The sequence below is a fragment of the Suricata suricatta genome, chromosome 7 (assembly GCF_006229205.1).
Source record: "Suricata suricatta isolate VVHF042 chromosome 7, meerkat_22Aug2017_6uvM2_HiC, whole genome shotgun sequence".
In the NCBI taxonomy this organism is placed as follows: Eukaryota; Metazoa; Chordata; class Mammalia; order Carnivora; family Herpestidae; genus Suricata; species Suricata suricatta.
In genome coordinates, this window is record NC_043706.1 from 33,417,594 (window position 1) to 33,440,594 (window position 23,001).

The 23,001-nt window shown below is 35.7% G+C and overlaps 1 protein-coding gene across 1 annotated transcript in view; it reads right to left on the reverse strand.

Annotated features, from left to right (window-relative positions):
- The window catches only part of SRPK1 (SRSF protein kinase 1), a 61,879-nt gene that overhangs the window by 23,071 nt on the left and 15,807 nt on the right, over positions 1-23,001 (reverse strand). The window contains 5 exon segments of the mRNA XM_029943354.1: positions 311-417; positions 3,558-3,645; positions 4,668-4,755; positions 5,704-5,812; positions 7,355-7,473. Coding sequence (XP_029799214.1) covers positions 311-417; positions 3,558-3,645; positions 4,668-4,755; positions 5,704-5,812; positions 7,355-7,473 — 511 coding nt within the window.

Genomic DNA, 23,001 nt, shown 5'->3' on the forward strand with positions numbered 1-23,001 from the left:
ACATAGCAATTCTCTATTAACACATAATCAATACGCAACCAGAACTTCGGATAAGGGCTCCAGATTTCCCCACCAGTCACTGAACACAGCTCCCCTCTAGTGATTATTATAGGAGACGAATCTGGGAGAAGTGGTTTATTGCTAAAACATCTAAACACAGAATGAACACTAGGAGCTGAATAAAGCACTTAATTTTAGCAACTAAAAAAAAATCCTTAGTTTTTAAAATAAATATTCTATTGGATATAGGAAACTCCTGACACTTTAAGAATATAAAATATAAACAAAGACAAAATACTAAGATACATACTTGCTGGATAATTTTTTTGACACAAGGCAATGGAAGCCCTTGATAATTAGACTTGATGATCCACTTGAGCAGATGATGCCCTAAAACTTCAAACACCATGCAGATATCTAGGAATTTGTTAAGGAAGGAAAAAGCACAAGAGAAGAAAAGGCAAGATAAAATGTGTTCCATCCCAATGAAATTATTACTGTATTGTTCTTTCAGAATAAGGTTATAGAATATCACCAAAAAATTTTCTAGCTGTCAACACTCTGAATTCCAAAGATTAACGCTTTAATTATTCAAAACATCCAAGAAATGGAAAATTCTGGAGAGCTGGTTACCGATAAAACTATGCACACGACGACACTGAGTAGTAAAAGAAAAGTGAAACATCCACATTCAACTAGTGAAAACATTAGGCCCAAGTTGTTGCCTTTTTCCTGATGTAAAAACTAATGTCTAGGGTAACAACTTCTACTCTTACAAAAGCAAGGAAAAATAATTTCTGCTTCAACTAAGGAGATAATGTACCAAAACTTAACCTAAAAAACTGTGAATGCCAACATTTTGTAAAAGTAGGAACTGACTTGCTTTATGCACTGTAGTTCACAAACTAATCTTGATTCTAGTGCCACCGTGTGTTCTCTTTACGCACGCACACCCCAATCATCACAGCAGGGATGACTGAGCCAGTAGTGTGCAGGGCACTGCTGAGATAAAACGCTTGAGTTTTATCCTTTTCAATCTCTGGTAGCAGCAAATAATGCAGTAGCCAAGAGAGCTGGGAGACAAGTAGGAGGAAGGGCAGGAGAAAATGGGCTGAGGGCAAACAGAGAAATAATGAAAACAGGGACTTATTATTAAGATGTTGCTACCTTGTACCTCTAGAAGTTTCTACATATGGGAAAGTTGAGCTACGCATATGTAATAATGACCTAGGGCCCAGACTTCCTTTAAATAAGATTCTCTACTGAAGGAAAACCGGGGCTCCTTGAAGACACGGCCAAATCCTGGGTGAACCTGGAAAGCTTGCTGTGCCAACAGTAATGGAACATCTCAAGAGGAGCAGAAACCAGCCTCGAGAGGATGCCACCGGTCAAGCTGAAAACATTTTTAAAAAGGAAGTTAAGGGGGCTCCTGGGTGGCTCAGTCTGGGAAGTGTCCGACTTCAGCTGAGGTCATGATCTCAACGTTCAGGAGTTCAGACCTGCATCAAGCTCTGCACAGACAATGCGGAGTCTGCTTGGGATTCTCTCTCCCTCTCCCTCTTTCTCTCAAAATAAATATATAAGCTTTAAAATAATTGTGGGTGAAATAATATATCTAAGGTTGGCCACACAATTAACAGGAGGTGGAGACAAAACAAGATTGGCTATGAGTTGGTAACTCCTGAAGTGGATAATGGGACTGTGGATATTCACTGAACTATTCTACTTGTGTATATATGAAATATACCAAAACAGGATTTAAAAAAATGTAGACTGCTTTAAAAAAATCCAGAAAACAGGATTTTAAAGTTATTCTCTTATGTTCCTAATTTCAATCTTTTTATTTTATTTTAAGTAGGCTTCAGGCCCTGTGCAGAGCTGAGGGCAAACAGAGAAATAATTAAAACAGGGATTCAGCGGATAAAACTACAGAGAAACCACCTAGTAATATCCGGAAAATATCTTGGAACCTGAAGTTCAAATCCACTAAGATTTCAATAGTTAAACACACACAGACACACAGAGTAAGCCATCTACAAAGTGACCACAATAGACACAATACTCTGTTTTAAAACGGATAATTCTTGAAGCAGTTTTCTTCAGAGATCAAGGGTATGCAATTTGTACTTCTCCAAGGGAATAACTTACAACTAAATTCAGAATAATAGATAAAAATCTTTTCACATTATCACCTGTTCTTACTCTTACTCTCTCTTCTTGCTTCTCTGTTCAAATCTCTTACCACAGTCCACATAATGCAGAGCCCACCTCTTAAAAAATAGATAATTGGCAATTAATGTGTTAACAGAAGCTAAATATGCAGGAAATGTCTTTCCTTTTACATTTTCAATAGTTTATGAACAGGTAGTTTTAGGCTTTCCTGGATTGGAAATTGAGATTCTACTTTATCTTTTATTCTGAAAAACCTCACAGGTCCCTTTAAGTATGGCTGTTGTAACAGTCTCTTAACTCACTGCATGTCATTCTGATATTAACTTATGAGAAAAGTCAGGTAAGGTTCCTTCCAACTCTAAAAATCCAGATAAAAACATAAAACAAGTCAGTTTTTTCATCATGATAGGATGTGATCACACACCTGTTTAGATTCTAAGCATAACGCACGCACAGCCTCTTCACTGTTGAAGGATGGGAGATAGTGTTTTTTTTTTTTTGAAAGTGAATCATGTAGCATTTAAGCTTTATTTCACAACTGATTAGTACTTGTTTTATAGACCAAGAGGGAATCAACAGCACTGTGATGTACATGTAATGTCCCATGTTACTCAGTGTTTATCATGAAAAGTTACTTCCACTAAAATTTCTGTGGTAATTGATAAAAATTATAGAACCTTTAGTAATACAAGGCTATTTAAAAAATTTATTTTTCTTTTTGGGGGCACCTGTGTGGTTCAGTTGGTTAAGCGTCCGACATCGGCTCAGGTCATGATTCGTGGGTTAGAGCCCCACGTCGGGCTCTGTGCTCACAGCTCAGAGCCTGGAGCCTGTCTTCGGATTCTATGTCTCCCCCCGTCTCTGACCCTCCCCTGCTGATGCTTTCTCTCTCCCTCCAAAAATAAATTAAAACATCAAAAAAAAATTAAAAAATTTTTTTTCTTTTTGGGCACCTGGGTGGTCAGTATGCGTCTGACTTTGATCATGATCTCATGGCTCATGAGTTTGAGCTCCACGTTAGGCTCTGTGCTGACAGCTTAGAGCCTGCTTCAGATTCTGTGTCTCCCTCTCTTCTCTCTCTGTTCCTCCCCTGCTTGCACTCTGTTTCACTCTCTCTCAAGGATAAAGAAACATTAAAAAAAGTTTTTCTTTTGACTTTAATTTGCCTGGAAAGGGGGAAAAGTCTAAAGCAATGCATTGAAAAATCACAACATATAAAGATAAACAAGATTCACATCAATGTTCAGAAGCTTACAATAAAACAAAGTAGTTTGATTGTACTTTGCCTTGAGAAAAAGAGACAAATGCTATTTATTAAATCTGTTTCCTTTCTTAGAGATAAGGTTATTTCATGATTTATTTTCAAATATTTCTTAAAAGGATACGTGTTCCATTAACTCCTGATATTTTAAAGTCATCTAGTAGCTGAACAACCATTTCTCTGTTTGGATCATTAGGGTCTGAGTTACGAACCTAAAGTGACAGAAAGACAGTATTTAGCAAAAAAAGCAGCATGGAAATAACCCAAAGAGTCGGGGAGGGAATACCCGCAGCGCATGTGACAATGGGTTAATCACTCCCAAGAAACGGCTTGTACAGATCTATGAGAAAGACACACTAAAATTTTAATAGCTCAAACAAAGAAATAAATAGTTAACAAAAGGAAATAGCACCAACAGAGACTATGGCTCTAATTCGACCGGTTTTCTACTAAAAGTGTGACTCCCAAATTAATCACTGGTTCCCAGGCCATGAGGAATTAAGGAGCCTTCACAGGACGCAGGCCGACCACAACATTCATCACACAGTTTATTCAGCTGACCTTCCCTGCCCCTTTCTCAATGAAGGAAGCAAGCAGTACATTCATTTACTTTTGGGCACTAACTCCTTATCTTGTCTGGCTGGCACTTTGCAAATTATTTTCTTAGAGGTCTCCGGGTCTAACGTGCTCACTTTACAAATGAAAACTCTAAGGCTCAGAAGAAATGAAGTGATGAGCTGGAGGATAGACTAGACTTGGGCTCGTCTTAAAGCCTAGGTTTTCTGAGTTTAAGCTCCTCCTACTACAATGACAGCTTCGTAATTTATAACAAAACTGAAAATAAGTTTTTTAAATAAAATTTACCTAAGTTTTCAGACATTAAAGGAATTAATAAAGTGTTTATTTTATATTATATACAGTTTATAACATTTTAAAACATAAAATAGATGCTATAAACTTATTCACACAACTTTTAACCAGAGTAGGAAAGTAAAACATTTTTTGGTGCTACCTGGTACATAAAATATGCTCAATAAACGTTTTTGTTTGGAAGATTTTTCTCAATGTTTATGTACAGAGAATTCCCATCATAGAATATTCCATTTCCACTACTAAAAGCACAAAATGTTTATTGTCCTCTTCCTCTACCTCTTGAAGGATATTGAAACTTTAGGTCTTAATTAAATAAAACTTGATGATGCTTTGCAGTTCACACATATGATCTAATACTCACTGATTTCAGCAACCGGATTTCATCTAGCGCTGTTTCAGTATAATGTTCAGCACTCTTAACTACTTTCATTGCCACAAACTTCTTCCCCCTAAGAAGCAAACACAGGCAGTTAAGACTAATGCCCTTTCCTTACTTTAGGAAGGTTAAGATTTAGTCATAACTGGGAAGCAATAAAAAAAAAGTACAAATTCTGATTCCATGTTTTCCTGTACTTAAACATAGGTTATTTCTATGGGATCACGTCTGTTAATGGACGGCACTAATTGGCCGTAGATTTCACTTAAGGGGGGAAGAAAATCAGTTCTTGGGTAATGTCAGTCACCATACATTTTCTCTAAGTAAAAGTCTACCTTCTCAATGTCTCCCTGAATCCAAGTAAAATCATGAAATGGGAATTAATAAGGGAAGAAAACCCCCATCACATCAGAAGTATTCTATATATCTGCATTGTCAAAACCTAAAGGGTTAAAAGCTGTAATACTTTCCTATAAGGCAGAAGAAATACGTGGGTGAAACCAAACAGATAAAAAAATAAAGTGCAAAGATCTCAAATACCATCCCATCAAATATGGACTGTACACTTGTAGATAAACCTCCAATGTTTATTATCTGTGATATTTATGTAGGAAAAATTTTAGACTGTATAATCGAGCAAATCTCTTATCCAAACAAAATATAAGAAAATAATTTCACTTTGATTGGTCTAGGACGTCATCTAAAAATTTAACTCTACTCTAGTAAAAAACAAAACAAAACAAAAAACCTATGTATTTTACCTATCACACTTTTATTGAATATTTGTAATATTTGAATTTCTGAGTTCCAAGTGCCTTACGGGCACTAATTTTGTCCCTAACATGCTTCTTCACCAGAGGAAAAGACAAATTTCCCCAAGAACATAAAGATTATCAACAACAAAATTCTGATCAAGAAATTGGTCTAGAGCTAGACTGAAGGCTGGATCATCTCGGGAAAAACAGACAACAACACTTAGGCGTCACTCAAGTCTTTCTTTGGCGGGACCATTACAACTTACTGAATATCCCATGATAGCCACACTGTTGAAAAGTGTCCCCAGCCCAACTTTCGGATCACATGATATCGCCCATTGAATAGATCTCCGATTTTCACAAGATGATAACCTCCTGGAAGATATAACAGGAGGGAAACAGTCAAGTAATAAGAGAAGGATTCTCATATTCCATTTTCCTTCCTTCCTTTCATGTTTTGTTTATTTTTGAGAGAGAGAGAGAGAGAAAGAGAGAGACAGCGTGAGCAGAGGAGGGTCACAGAGAGAGGGAGATACAGAATCTGAAGACAGGCTCCAGGCTCTGAGCTGTCAGCATAAAGCCCAATGCAGGGCTCGAATCCACGAACCGCAAGATCATGACCTGAGCCAAAGTTGGACGCTTACCCGAATGAGCCACCCAGGTTCCCCCATATTCCATTTTTCAACATCTATGCACAGTTTATCAAATAAAAATGGTTTCTCCTATATAACAAATTGAGAAGAAAATTTTAAGTCTGCTACACACACTAAACTCATATTACAAAAAAAATCTGAGCAAATAAGACTAATGGTTTAGAGTAAGCAGTGATGCTTTGTTGAGCAACCAAAAGTTACCTAAAAAAATAAGTCACTGTCAAACAAAAACAAGGTTACATACCACAATATTCTTGCCCCTCAATAATTAGTAATTTATCTAAATATATAAATCTTTAAAATAAAATCCATTTAGTTTCAGTCTCATGATTTTTTTTATGAGGGAGATTAATGAATTCCATTTACCTAGGGGCACCTGGGTGGCTCGGTTAAGCATCTGACACTTAATTTTGGCTCAGGTCATGATCTCAAGGTTCATGAGTTCGAGCCCCATGTCTGGTTCTGCACTGACTATGCTCTCTCTCTAGCCCCCCCTCTGTCTGCCCCCTTCCTTGCTTGTGTGCGTGCTCTCTCTCATAAAAACAAAAAACCTTAAACTTGAAACCTAAAAAAAAAAAAAAAAAAGAATTCCATTTATTTAACATTAAAAAAAAGAAAAAGAAAAAATAGAGAGTGTGGTCCCTAAAACAAAATAAAAGCCAGGAAGGCCTGAAAAGGCTGTCAACAGTGGCAGGAATTAAAGTATTTTTACATTTATCTTTGCTTGCTGAGAGTAACACACAGTATGTTCTCTTAGATGGTAAAATACATTCTGTTAAAACCTGCTACCCAGAAAGTCTCATAAGGAAACAAAAAAGCTATCAGGCAACTTTATGGCACAGTTTAAGTACCTATAATTCCAGTTTAATTGATCTTAGCAATCAAAACTATGAGGAAAAAGTAGTGAAAAGGCTTTTTGAAAAGCCTGTGCACCAAATCTCATCGCTGATTATTTCTGGGTGATATAGCATTACAGAAGGTTTTTATTTTCTTTTTGTTTAACATATCTCTATAATTTTCTAAAGTAAATATGCACTATAATTTTTAAGGAGAAAAGAAGGTTAAAAACAAATTTAATATAAAACCAAGCTTTAATAAATTAAACTGAACTGAGAGGAAATATTATTTCTTACATTTAAAGAAAAGAATCCAATAAGCAGAAATCATCAAAACAGCTTACACTGATAAAGCAAACATTCAAGTGAGAAATTGCATATATACATGAATCATGTCTTACTTGGTATCACCTTATCAAAAGCCTTACCTTTACAATAATCATTGGGATCTTCCTGCTCGTCATCATCAGAGCCTAGAATCTCCTCTTCCTGCTCTGGTAGATCACTTTCAGAGTGGGGAGCAGAGCCTCGGTGCTGAGTTTCAGATCTAAGAAATAATACAAACATGTTCATTCCATCTGGACCGAATAAAATAGGACATTAAGATAATGTCATTATCAAAATGACTCCCCACTTAACAGATAATATAAACAGACTATTATCTAGCAATGGCCTAAGAAAATATTAGCTGTCACTTTACCTTATGTTAGGAAAAGAATACTTTTTATATAAAAAGTCAGTACATGATTAAAATAAAATCTGGGAAACACAAGTACAAAGACAATAAATTACTTGAAACTCAATATCCAAAGAAAATTGCCAATAAAACGATGAAAATGATGACATTTTCTTTCACTATTTTCTATAGGTTTATGAAAATATGTATCTGTAATCACATACTATATAAACAAATTTGTATCCTGCTTTTCCTATGATATTTTGAACTTGTCTCCTTATTCCTAAGCAATCTCTCAAATCTCACTTACTTCCCTTAGACATACCACCACTCACTTTGGCACATTTTGCTCGGCTGGACATTTAACTTTGTTTCTATTTTTTACCACTAAAAACAAAGCTGGTGAGTATTTTTGGATAATCTTTTTTATTCTGCCTCTAGAATTACTTCCCTAAAGTTAAAACTATCAGATGAGGATAGAAACATTCTCCCTATTTATAATAAAATATAAAAAATTTGGAAAATCATTGTTCTGTTTTAAAACGCTGCTACTCTGAACAAATAAAGATTTTAAACTATTTCTTTCCAGTCTGTGGCCACAACTGGTTTTTAGGATTATATTTAAGTATGACTTTTCTAAAGGGGTTGTAACTGAATTGTATCTCCTCACATTATGGGGCTTCTGGTATTTAAGGACTCCCAGGTTCAGAAAATTTAGTTTCTTTGATATGTAACAATGGTCTCTCATTAAACATTTAAAAAATTTTACTAATTCTTTTCTCTACATGCCAATCAGTGAGTTACATCAAAGTATCTGGGCACTGATAAGTTCAGAGGCAAAAAGACTTAGATTTACATTCAGGCTGACACTTAATAGCCACCTGCTAAATATAAAGCTTTAAGCAAAATAAGCAGGGTACAAAAGATTCCTTTCAGTAGCTGCAGGGAAGGGAAAGGCATTTTAATCCCATTTTGTAATATTTTATTTACCTTCTCTTCTGATGAAACAGATTGTTTTTTCAAAACAAAGTTTTTATTTTTATTATTCATTTTTGAGAGAGTGAGCGAATGCAAGTGAGTGGGGGGCAGAGAGAGAGAGAGAGAGAGAGAGAGATCACACATACACAGATTCTGAAGCAGGCTCCATGATGAGCTGTTAGCACAGAGCCGGACACAGGCTTCGAATGCATGAACCATGAGATTATGACTAAGTGAGCCACCCGGCACCCCAACAACAAAATTTTAATAGCAAAACCAGTTATATGGGCTATTGAGACATAAGACATACCTTGGCAAGCAACACTGATGATTTAGATTTAGATTTTTGGTGACCTTTCCAACCTACCTCACTTCTTAGCACTTTTGGTCTTCCAGGAATACAAAGTAGCTATAAAACTACAAGATTCAATGTGTTCATTTTAGTGAATACAAGGTCTTTGGGAACCTTATTAAGAATTACCTGGCCCAATTTCCTAGACAGAAATAATAAGTCTGAATGAATATTCCTAAAGTTAAAATCAAGATGAATTTCTAAACTAGATCTCTAATTTCAAACTTGTCTTTTACAATTAAATTACAATCTGACTGGGGTGCCTGGTTGGCTCAGTTAAGTGTCTGACTCCTGATCTCAACTCAGCTACAGATCTCAGGGTCATGAGTTCAAGCCTTGCACTGGGGTCCACACTGGATGTGCAACCTACTTAAAAACAAAACAGAACGCAAAAAACAAACAAAAATTACTATATGATTGTAAGAAGAACTAAAATATAACTACAAAATCTCAATTGTAAATTGAAATGGACAACAGATCAAATTTTAATAGCAGTATTTCAAAAGAGTGACATAATTTGTAACCTGATCTAAAGAGCAATGTTAGAAATAGGAATATACTAGGCCAGGGTACAGAATGAAGCCAAGGCAAAAATCTGGGAGGAAGGCAGAAAGTACTGGAAAAGTCTGCCAGTTTTGCTCCTCATATTTCCAGGTGAGACTTGACACACAAATTTCTGGACTAAGAACAGATGATAAAAGCCAAATTAGTCAGGGCACTCCCCCTCATTTCTTTTTTTAAATATATATTTTTAATTATTTATTTTGAGAGGGTGAGAGAGTGCGAGTGGGGATGAGGCAGAGAGAGGGAGTTAGAGAATCCCAAGCAGGCTTCCCACTGTCAGAGTTAAGCCCATTGTGGGGCTGGAACTCAAGAACCGTGAGATCATGACCGGAGTGGAAACCAAGAGGTGGAGGCTTAACTGAGCCAACAAGGCACCCTGAGCTGCCATTTCTAAGGATCCTTTCAATTCAGATTCCATTCCTGGTATAATTCTCATTTCTAACCATCCTTTACCCCAATCACTAATCACCGAAATATATATAGTAAACCAAAGTTCCAAACAAAAATTTATTATCTTTGTAAGCAAATACTACACATTTATAATTGCCATAAAGAATATGCTACTTATGAATTTTCATTTAAACATTTCATGAACTTACATATTCACATGAACTACATGAGCTTCCCATTCCCCCATTTTTTTTTTTACACAGTCTATTACTAACCCACTAAGTTGGTTTATAACCTACTAGTTGGCTGGGTTTGAAAAACACTGTCCTAGAATTATTTTTAATTGTTTTTGACACTTTTATTTTATTTTTGAGAAACAGAGCATGAATGGGGGAGGGACAGAGAGAGAAGGAGACACAGAATCTGAAGCAGGCTCCAGGCTCTGAGCAAGCTGTCAGCACAGAGCCTGACGTGGGGCTGGAACCCACAAACCATGAGCCGAAGTCGGATGCTCAATCGACTGAGCCACCAGGTACCCCTATTTTTAACTTCTTTAGTGAGACTGAATTCACATGCCATAAATTCACCAATCTAAAGCATATAATTCAGTGGTTTTAGTATATTCAAAGAGTTGTATAATTTCACCACAATCTAAATTTAGAACATTCTCACCACTCCCACAAAAAAACTAATCCCATTAGCAGTAACTCACCATTACACCTTTCCCTTAGACTCTGAAAACCACTAATCTACTTTCTGTCTCTATGAATTGCCTATTTTATGCTTTTTATTTTTCATTTTTGAGACAGTGCAAGCTGGGGAGGGTCAGAGAGAAAGGGAGATACAGAATCCGAAGCAGGCTTCAGGCTCTGAGCTAGCTGTCAGCATAGAGCCCAATGCAGGGCCTGAACCCACGAACCGTGAGATCCTGACCTGAGCTGAAGCTGGATGCTTAACGGACTGAGCCACCCAGGCGCCCCTGAATTGCCTATTTTAGACATTTCATGTAAATAACGACTCAATGCGTGGTCTTTTCTGACTTCTTTTACACAGCATGTTTTCAAGCTTCATCCCATGTTGTAGGATGCAGCAGCACTTCATTACTCCTTACGAATGAATAATATTCCATTATGTGGATAGACCTCATTTTATTTATCCATTCATCATCTGATGGACATCTAGGTTGTTTCCATGTTTTGGCTATTACGAATCACACTGCTATCTTGATTTAAAGAGGAAACAAAATTTTAAAATTTCCAAGTATTTAGAAATGAGTGTATTACATATTAAAATCTGTGACACTCAGTTTCACTTGAGAGAAAAATTTGTAACCCTGAATATACCAATTATAAAACGGCTGTTATTAAATAAACAAATAAGAGCTAGAAATAAAAACAGAAGGAATAAGAATTTTAAACTCCAAATTAAAAGTTAATTATTTGTAAAAGACAGTAAGATAAACCTCTGGGAAAATAAATTTTAAAAAATCCTATAACGATAGAACAATCATGGAGATTAAAAAAATGGCAATCCATATCTAAAAAAGGCAACAAAAGTCCAGACAGTTTTCAAGTGCTACTACATTTTCAAAGAAGGGTTAATTAGATAGCTTTATTTTTATAAATGTTCCAGTATATCCTAAGAGTTGGAAAAGGTTTCCACGTTGAGATCACTGGTTTAACCCTGACTTCCAAAGCTGTAGAGGACACGTGCGCACACGCGCACACACACACACCAACCAGTAAAGAACTTGGTACGTCTTTCCAATGAACTTCATATAAAATTACTGAGTAACATTCACAAGCAGATTTTTATAAAAGGATAAGCCCAATATGATACATCAATTAATGTCATTCACTACTAAATATATGTACAGAAAAAAAGAACACAAAAATTATGAAAATATCAGACAAAATTCAAGATGCATTTGGGATCGAAACCCTTGATGAACTAGGAATAAAGTGGAGAGAAATGTATTTAACCGTATCTACTAGAAACCCATAGAAATATACATATTTCTACATATCAGAAGATCTTCATTACAGTCAGATAGTTTTATGGCTATAAACTTTTCAAAGTTGTACTGGTAGTCTTAGATGATAATTGAAGTAAAGAAAGGAACCATTACAAAGTGGCTATTTATCCAGAAAATTTGAGAAAAATAACCAAAAGATCAGTACAACCAATAAAGACTTTTAGGCAAGAAGCCTACAAATTACCATAAAAATTATAAAAGTAACTATTTTTATAAACCAGCAATAACCAGTAAAAAATATAACTGATAAAAATACAATGAATTTATAATAATAATAAGTATATCTTTAAAATCAAGGAATATAAGAAATACAAAATTGAAAAGTATGTGATGCTTTAACAAAAAAAGCTATTCCTAGATAGGAAGAATCAAAACTGTAAATGCATCTATTTTCCAGAAAGTAATCTATATACATTTAAAGTCATCTCAATCAAAATCAACAGGACATCTTGTAGAACCCGTCCAGTAAAATCTAAAAAAAAGAAAATTAGCTAAAATAGCCAAGAATTTTTTTCAAAAAGAGAAATGATTGGGAACTTGGCCTCTGGAGAGTAAGATATAATAAACAGCTTCAGTAATTAAAATCCTATAACACTGTTACTGGATTAGAATGAAATCTAGCCTCAGACTCAAGTAAATATGAGAACTTAGTGTTGGATTAATGGAACATTTCAAAACAATGGGAAAATATTGACTGTTTATGACGATCACTGGGAAAATCAACCCTTGGGGCGAAAGAGTCCTTCCAAGGAGGAGGCAGGCAGGTCAGAATGAGGGGCTGTTATGAAAACGTGAGAGAGGGGCTTAAGCCAAGGACTGCAGACGGCCTGTAGAAGTTGGAAAAGGACAAAAAATGGACTTTTCCCTAGAGACTCCAGGGGGACACTGACCTGCTGACTCACTTTAGACTTCTAACCTCCAGAAATGTAAGATGGAAACTTTGTGTTGTTTCAAGCTATTACATTTATGGTAACTAGTTACATAAGCAATAGTAAACTAACACAGCCATTTAGCCTTACTCTAATAATATGTCAATTCAAGAAAGGTTTAGATGGTCCATAAATATATATAAATATTAAATCAATAACAGGGAAATCAAATTAAGACAAAGGTCTTCTGCAGTGCCTGGGTGGCTCAGTCAGTTGAGTGTCTGACTTTGGCTCACATCACGATCTCACGATTTGTGAGTTCAAGCTCTGTATCAGGCTCTGTGCTGACAGCTCAGAGCCTGGAGCCTGCTTCGTAGTCTGTGTCTCCCTCTCTTTCTGCTCCTCCTCAACTCACTCTCTCTCAAAAGTAATTAATAAAAACATTTTTTAAACTTTTTTTTTGGACACTGACTTGGTAGAAATTAAAAAGGATTAATTTCACATATTGACAAGGCTTTGGATGGCATGGGGGGCATTCTTTTATGGCGTTAATGGGACTAATGTGTGAGCCTTTTTGAAAGGTAATATGGCAGTGTAAAGTTTAAAAAAAAATACATATCCTCTGACTTGGTAATAAGTCTACTTCTGGGAAGCAATAATTATGGAATAGTTGAGAGCACAAGTTCTTGAGGCTGACTGCTTGAATACGAATCCCTGTCCTACCATCTGTAAGATGTGTAACTGGGAGTCGTTTAAGAGCCCTAGCTCCACAAAGGACTCACCTACAAAGTGCCTAGCAAATAGGTAGTGCTTGTTATTAGGTGTTACTAATGCATTCTAAAGTGCATATACATGTTTAAAACAACATGTTGGTGAGGACTCAGAAACTGGAATCCTTGTGCACTGTTGATAAGAATGTAAAAATGGTGCAGACGCTATGGAAAACAGTATGGTGAGTGCTCAAAAAATAAGTCATATGATCCAGCAATTCTACTTATTTATGGCACCTCCATAAAATGGAAAGCTATATGATGGAAAGCTCTCTAAGACACATCATTAAAATAAAAAGACAAACACTCACTTTGGCAGCATGCATACCAAAATGAGAAAGATAAGCAGCTCTATGATATATAAAGCGTGATTCAATTCATATATTTAAAAAATGTATATAGGTACATATATTAGTACACAATCACACTGAAGGGCTTTCAAGAATACAGACAATTGTTCACAGGGTTCCCCTGTTGGAAGAATGAAGGAATAAGGATGTGGGGAAATATAAAGGGAGTTTTTACATTTTGTCTTGTATAATACAATTCAGAATTGTTAGGATCTTTTCCAACAAGAATCACTCATGAAATAATCACATCACTTAAAAAACATAAAATTAAAAATAGATAAAACTTACTGTTAAATTGGTAAGAGTGCAGGGACAGGACTGCTACTGTCTTTGTCTTTTTTTTTTTTAAAGTTTATTTATTTTGAGAGAGTGTGTACGTGAGTGGGGGAAGGGCAGAGAAAGAGAGTGGGGAGAGAGAGAATCCCAAGCAGGCTCCACACTGTCAGTGTGGAGACCAATGTAGGGCTCGAACACATGAACCCTGAGATCATCATCAGAACCAAAATCATGAGTCAGATGTTTCACTGAGCCACCCAGGTGCCCCTGGATTGCTATTGCTCACATTCAGCTTCATCTTCTGTCCACCATCATTTCCTGCGAGGAAATGACCCTCTACAACTTGCCAAGGCTGCCAATCACATGGCCCTATCTCCCTAGATGGGTGGACACATGACCTAAGCAAGATCTAGAATCCTTTTTAGAGGGAAATGATGGCTACAGAAAGCTCTATTTCTGAAATCTTAAGCAATAAGGACCAACGAGTTGTCAGAGATGATTACTGCCACCAAGTAGGGAGATAATGTCTGAGAATGAAGTAAAAATAAAAATAAAGCTGACATTTATTGGCTAGGGGTGGAGAAAAATAGGCACTGAATGTATCTCCAGAGTCCAGAGGCAGTTCCTACCTATTAATCCCTCTGGATATAGCCTACGTGAGTTTGAATTTGGGTACTTATAAAAAGAATTATTCTACATAAGACATGCATATAAACATGAGGCAATAATTGCAAAAATTTTAAACTATTTCACCTCTAAATATTTAACCTATAACTTAAGATAAATACACACATCAACATCAACACAGCCTTTATACTAATGTCAACTTCTTAGTTTTGATATAGTTACATAAAAAGCAACTACGAGGGGAAACTGGGTGAAGGGTAACTGAGATCTCCTATACTACCTTTGCAACTTCCTGTGAATCTGCAATTATTTTAAAATTTAAAAAAGCTTTAAAATTTTATGGAAAATACTAAGATATACACAAAGATCTGGACATAATGATGTTTATCACAGTATTTATTACAGCAAAAATTGAGAAACAAAAACTTTAAGATGATGGATTACACAACTATATTTATATCATCTTCCTGCTCAAAGCCAATAAAACTAAAATAAAGGAATATATTTATAAATCTAAAACAATGTGGAGACAGAGTGAGAGCTATGTCCTAGCAACCTAGAAAACCAAACAGAGCGAGTCAACCTATGATTAAACTATAGATACAGAGGTATGATGGAAGCAGGTATGAAGAAAGGGATTGTAAAGAGAGGTTTATAAACCGAAAGTTTGTAAAATAACATTGATACCCTAACACAGCATAGCAGACAGCCTGGCATTTATCCTATAGAGCTATGATCTCTAAAAACAACACAAAAAGAATAACAAAGGCTGTCAGTGTGGATACTGGTACTCCAGATTCTGGTGCCCGGCATCATGGTAGCACTCTACCTATTAATCTTAATGAAAAATCCTTGCTAGGGACACAGGGCTTTCAATTAGTTCTCTAATGGCTCATCTCATAAATAGAAAAAGCTAAGTATACATTTGAGGAAAGCCTCCAACCCCCAAAGATAGAGACCAGGATAAACAATTAGAAAACCAATCCTAGAGGAGAGAAATACATTTAGGAAGAACATAACTGAGATAAGTTCAAAACAATGTCACAAAGATGCTCACTGAACTTGGGAGAAGAATGGATGATCACAGTGCAAACTTTAACAGAGAGATAGGAAATACTAAAAATAGAAGTCACAGAGCTAAAGAATACAATAACTGAAGTGAAAAATACACTAGATTTAACAACAGACTATATGAAGCAGAAGAAAGGATCAATCAGTCAACTCAAAGACAATGAAACTTAAGAGTAGGAAAAAAAAAATGACTTAAGGGGATAATGGGACATCAATGGACAGATATTTGTATTATAGAGGCCCCATAAGGTGAACAGAAAGAGAAAGGGTAGAAATCTTGTTTGAAGAAATAATGGCTGAAAACTTCTCTAATCTGGGGAAGGAAACAGACATCTAGATCTAGGAAGCCCAGAGACTTCCAAATAAGACGAATCCAAGGAGATCCACACAAAGACACATAATTAAAATCTTTAAAGTTAAAGACAAGGAGAAAAATAACCAATTATCTACAAAGGAACCACCATAAAATTATGAGCAGACTGTTCAGCAGAATCTCTGTAGGCCAGAATGGAGTAGCACAATATATTCAAAGTACTGAAAGAAAAAAACCTTCCAACCAAGAGTACCCTATTTGCAAAGTTACATACCTATCAATAATTACTTTAAATGCAAATGAAATAAATGCTCCAATCAAGACGCAGGATGGATGAATGGATAAAAAGATAAGACTCATCTATATCTGCCCTATAAGAAGACTCACTTCAACTATAAGGACACACATGACTAAAAATGAAAGTATGGAATGATGTCCCACACAAATGAAATGAAGAGAAAGCTGGAGTGAGTAACTATACTTTTATCAGAAAAAAATAGACTTTAAAACAAAGACTGTAATAAAAGACAAAGATGGCATTACAAAATGATAAAGGGGTCAATCCAATAATAGGATATGACATTTGTAAATATATATGCACCTAACATAGAAGTACCTAAATATACAAAGCAAATATTAACAGACCTCAAGGGAGAAAACAGACAGCAATATGGTAATAACAGGGAATTTTAATCCCCCACTTACACTGATGGACAGATCACCCAAATAGATAATCAATACGGAAACTATGGCCTTAAATGACTCCTTAGACCAGATGGACTTAACAGATACATACAGAATATACCACCCAAAGGCAACAGAATACACACTCTTACAAGTGTACATGCAACATTCTCCAAGGTAGATTATATGTTCACAAAATATTAATAAATATAAAAGGACTGAAATATCAAACATCTTTTCTGACCACAAGAGTTCTGAAACTAGATATAAATTACAAGAAAACTAGAAAATAGATTAAACAACATGCTACTGAACAACCAGTGAGTCAAAAAAAACAGAAATAAAAAAGACCCTGAGACAAATGAAAATTTAAACGTACCAAAATTTATGGGATGCAGTACTTCTAAGAGGGAAGGTCATAGTGACAAATGCCTACCTTAAGAAACAAGAAAAGTCTCAAACAACGTAACTTTACACCTCAAGGAACTAGAAAAAGAAAAACAAAGCCCAAAGTTAGTACAAGGAAGGAAAGAACAAAAACAAGAGCAGAAATACACAAAATAAGAGACTAACACAGACGATCAATGAAACTAAGGGCTGGTTCTCTGAAAAAATTAACAAAACTAAACTCCTTTAAGATAATCCTTTAACTAGACTAAGAAATAAAATGACTTAAATAAAATCAGAAATGAAAGATGAGATATTACAACTGTGCCTACAAATATACAAAAGACTATCAGAGACTACTATGAAACAATTAGATGCTAACAAACTGGACAACCAAGAAGAAATGGATATATTCCTAGAAAATATAACCTACCAAGACTGAATCATGAAAAAACAGAAAATCTGAGCAGACCAATTATTAGGAAGGAGATTGAATCAGTAATCAAAAATCTCCCAACAGAAACCAGATTGGTTCACTGGTAAATTCTACCATAAAGTCAAAGAACAATACCAATTTTTTTCAAACTCTTCCAAAAAACAGAAGAGGAGCAAGGATACCACAAGAAAGGAAAATTACAGGCTAACATCCCTGATAAACATAGATGCAAAAATCCTCAACAAAATATTAGCAAACCAAACTCAACAATACACTGAAGAATCATTCACTACAATCAAGTGGAGCTTATTCCAGGGATGCAAGGATGGTTCAACATCCACAAATCCATCAACATGATGATACACATTAATAATATGAAGGATAAAAATCATGATCATCTTGATAGATGAAGAAAAAGATTTAACACAATTGAACATCTATTTATGATAAAAACTCTCAACAAGCAGGTACAGAGAGAACATCCTTAACATAGTAAAGGCCACATATGACACAGTCCATAGCAAACACTGTATTCAATAGCAAGAAAGCCTTTTCTCTAAGATTAGGAACAAGACAAGGATGCTCATCTCATTGCTTCTATTCAACATTGTACTGGAAGGCCTAGCCAGAAAAATTAGGCAAGGAAAAGAAATGAAAGGTATCTAAATTGGAAAGGAATAAGTGAAACTGTCAGTATTTGCAGATAACGTGAGATTATATATTGAAAAACCTAAAGACTCCGTCAAAAAACAGAATTCAGTTCAATTGCAGAATACAAAACCAACACACAAAAACTAGTTGTGTTTCTATATAATAATGAACTATCAGAAAGAGAAATTAAGAAAATGACATCATTTACAACTGTATCGAATAAAATACCTAGGAATAAACTTAACAAGGAGGCAAAACATCTGTATATTGAAAACAACAAAACATTAATGAAAGAAAATGAAAATGACACAAATAAATGTAAAGACAGTCTATATTCACAGATTAGAAGAATCAATATTGTTGATTAAATATGTGTCCATACTACCTAAAGCAATCTACATATTCAATGCAATCCCCATCAAAATTCCAACAGCTTTTTTGAAAGAAATAAAACAAATAATCCTGAAATTTTCTGTGGAACTGTAAAAAAACAAAAGCCCAAATAACCAAAAATCTTGAGAAAAAACAACAAAGCTGAAAGTTTCATGCACCTTGATTTCAAACTACATTACAAAGCTATAGTGGTCAAGACAGTATGGTGCTGGTATAAAAACAGATTCAAAGATCAGTGGAACATAATAGAGAACCCAGAAATAAATCCACACTTATATGAATTTCAATTAGTTTATTATGACAAAAGAGTCATGAATATACAATGGGGGAAAGAACAGTCTCTTCAATTAATGATGCTGGGACAACTAGACAGTCTTAGGCATAAGAAGGAAACTAGACCACTATCCTACACCATACACGAATAGATTAAACACTTAAAACATAAGACCAGAAACCATAAAACTACTAGAAGAAAACATAGGTGGTAAACTCCTTGGCCAAGGTTTTGATGATTTCTTGACACCAAAAGTAAATACAACAAAAGCAATAATAAATAAGTGGGACTACATTGTACTAAAAAGCTGCAGAGCAAAGGAAACCATCAACAAAATGAAAGGCAAGCTACTGAATGAGAGGAAATATTTGTAAATCATGTATCTGACAGGGGGCTAATATCTAAACTACTAAAGAATTCATAAAACTCAATAGGGAAAAAATTCAATTAAAAAAAATTTATATCTTCTAAAAGAAGACCTGACTAGACACTTTCCCAAAGACAGAGAGATGGCCAACAGATACATGAAAATGTGTGCAACATCACTAATCATCAGGGAAATGCAAATCAAAACCATAATGAGATATCACCTCATATCTGTTAGGCTAACAGAAATTTTGATAATTTCTTATCAAAAAAGACAAGAAACAGGAAGTGGTGGTGGGGATGTGGAGAAATTGGAACACTCATACATTACTCATGGAAATGTGAAAAAACATAAACTTTGGAAGTCTGTTGGTTTCTCAAAATGTTAAATGTTAGAATTACCATATGACACAATAATTCTACTTATCTAGGTATACATCCAGAAATGAAAACATGTGCCCACACACAAAAAACTGTACACAATTATTCACAACAGCATTAATCTTAATAGCCCCAAAGTGGAAACAACAGAAATGTCCATCAACTGATGCACAGATAAATAAAAGTATGTATATCCATGATGGAATATTATTCAGCCATGAAAAGAAAAGTAAGTATTGACACCTACTGCTACATGGATGAACCTTAAAAACATTACACTAAGTGAAAGAAGTCAGCTACAAAAGATCACCTACCATATTACTCCATTTACATGAAATGTCCAGAATAGGCAAATTCAGAGACAGACAGATTAGTTGCCAGAATCTGGGGGAAGGGTGTAAGGTGAGTGACTGGTAATCAGTTTCAGCTTTTTTTTTTTTTTTTTTTTTTTTTTTGGTGGGGGATGGTGGTGGTGGTAGTGGTAAAAATGTTCTAAATTTATACTGTGGTAAGACTGTATATCTCTGCTGTAGGATAGGGGAGAGTGGAGGTAGGGTAAGTGTATTTTCTTTAATCAAAGTAGGAATTGGGGCACCTGGGTGGCTCAGTTGGTTAAATGTCTGACTCTTAATTTCGACACAGGTCATGATCTCACAGTCTTGAGATGGACCCTGCATCAGGCTCATGGCTGTCCTTCCCTCTCCCTCTGCCTCTCCTTCTGTCCTTCCCTAGCTTGCACATTGCCCCCCCCATAAACAAACAAACACAATTTCAAATTTAAAAAATCATAGCAGGAACTGACGGTATAAGGTAAAGCTGATCAATCAAGAAACAGCAATAAGCACAATGGAGATGTGCATTAAACAGAAGAATATGAAATGAATATAATGCTACATGCCAATTAAATTCAAATAAAACCAAACAACCAGCTACAAAGAAACAGGTCAGGTAGTTGCCTTAGGAACCAGGCCCAAGACTGCGGAAAGGGGAGGGCAGAACACTTTAAAAAGTGTTTCATGATAGGGGCACCTGGGTGGCTCAGTCAGTTAAGTGTCCTCTTTATTTTTAAAAAAATTTTAACGTTTATTTTTGAGAGACAGAGAGAGATGAGTGGGGGAGGGGCAGAGAGAAAGGAAGATACAGAATTTGAAGCAGGCTTCAGGCTCTGAGCTATTAGCACAGAGCCGGATGCGGGGCTCAAACTAACGGACTGTGAGGCATGACCTGAACCGAAGTCGGATGCTTAACTGACTGAGCCACCAGGTGCCCCATGCTTAAAAACAGTAATATTCCATACAGATGCATTATTTATTATTTCTAATTTGTTGGAAATTTAGATTTCTGTGGCTGGTAACTTCAAACATTAAAAAAATGGGATACACAGAAAAGCATTAAACCTACTTTCCTGACATGGTGCAACTATAGGTAATAAATTATTTTCTTGTGGCTTATAGAAATCTAGTACATGTATGTTATGAATTCTATTTATGTAAACCACCAGTGCGTTGAAGCAGAATTTCCTTGTAAAGGAGTTATTTGTTCAAGAATAAAAAGTGTTTTTTTGACATCTGGTCTATCAGATAGATAGATAATTAGTTAATTAATTTATGGTTTATTTTTGAGAGAGAGAGAGAGAGAGAGAGCAAGGGAGACACAGAATCCAGAAGCAGCTTCCAGGTTCTGCACTGTCAGAGCCTGACATGGGGCTCGAACCCAGGAACTGCTAAGATGATAACCTGAGCCGAAATTTTTGGTTTTGACTCTCCTGACTCTACCTTTTGCCATGCATACAGTTTTTACTCTTGTGGGATAAAATATTTCAATCTTTACATATACAGCTTTTTGCTCATTTAAATCTTTGATCCATCTCTAATTATTTATGTTAAGAAGAATAGAACTTTTTTTTAACCCCAGCTCGTCCAACAACAGTTGGAATCCAGTTTTTTCTGAATTTGTTTGAAACACAACTTATATAGTGTTATATTCCCTGGTACTTACTTCTTTTTGGATTCTCCATTTTGTTCCATTGTCTTGTCTATTCAGGGATAAGTATCAAGCAATTTTAAGTATAATAACTTCAGACCATTTAAAATATCTGGGAAGTTCCCATGCCACCCATATTGTTATACTTTTCAGAATTTTTTATTATTCTTAACATTTGTATTTTTCCATAAAAGTTAAAATCTGATTTAGTTCTTAACAGAATACTGTTATTAGGTAGGAAACATATATTAACTTAGGGAAAATTATTATTTAAATGAGTCTTCATGTATTCAATATTTTAGGTGATGTATTAAGCACACATTCTACAACGGTATTGTTTCAAGGATAGAAATGCGGAATTTCACCACAGTATTAATTACCATTGCCCCAACAACAGCCATGATGACGTTATCACAGGTTCTGCCACCTACGGTTTTCACTGGAAGAACTGTGATGCCACAGACCTACAACTGTGCCAACATACTGTCCAACATAAAAAATGTTAAGACCTTAAAATCCTATCCATATCTTGGTTTGTAAACCCCAGGACTGGGGCACCGGGGTGGCTCGGTTCAAGCATCTGACTCTGGATTTCAGCTCAGGCCATGATCTCACAGTTCGTGAGATAGAGCCTCGTTGTTGGGCTCAGTGCTGACAAGCACGGAACTGGTCTGAGATGCTCCCTCTGCCCCCCGCTCCCCTTTGCTCTCTCAAAACTAAACTAAATTAACCAAACCAGGGCTCCTTAGAGAAAGGACTGATCTCAGGATCGGAACAGGAAAAGTAGAAGATGAACCCGGAACATTTTGTTGTGCTAGAAAGTGCAAATACTCAAAGAATGAAAGAGACTTGTTGAAAGACAGGTGCTAGCCTCAAGGGGCTCCCACTGGCCAAAGACGAAAGAATATGAGCATCAAATAACGAGGATTCAAACTCACTGAATAAAAACAGACTCCCTAAATTCATACCAATAGTTATGACTAGGATGATGAACGAGGAAAAGGGAAAATTTTTTCTAATAACAAAATGCTGACAAGTATACAAGGAAATGGGAGAACCAGGTAATCACCATTTACAACTGTCGTATTAATGTGACTCAGGCAAGAATCAACAATGGATACTAAAAAGTGAAATTCAAGGAGGAAAGGTTATTTACACAGGTCAAAGTATCTCCCCACAAAGAACTTCTGATTTACAAAAGAGAAAACCATAATATTATGCTGAAACAGTTTGGTAGTCACCACCACCA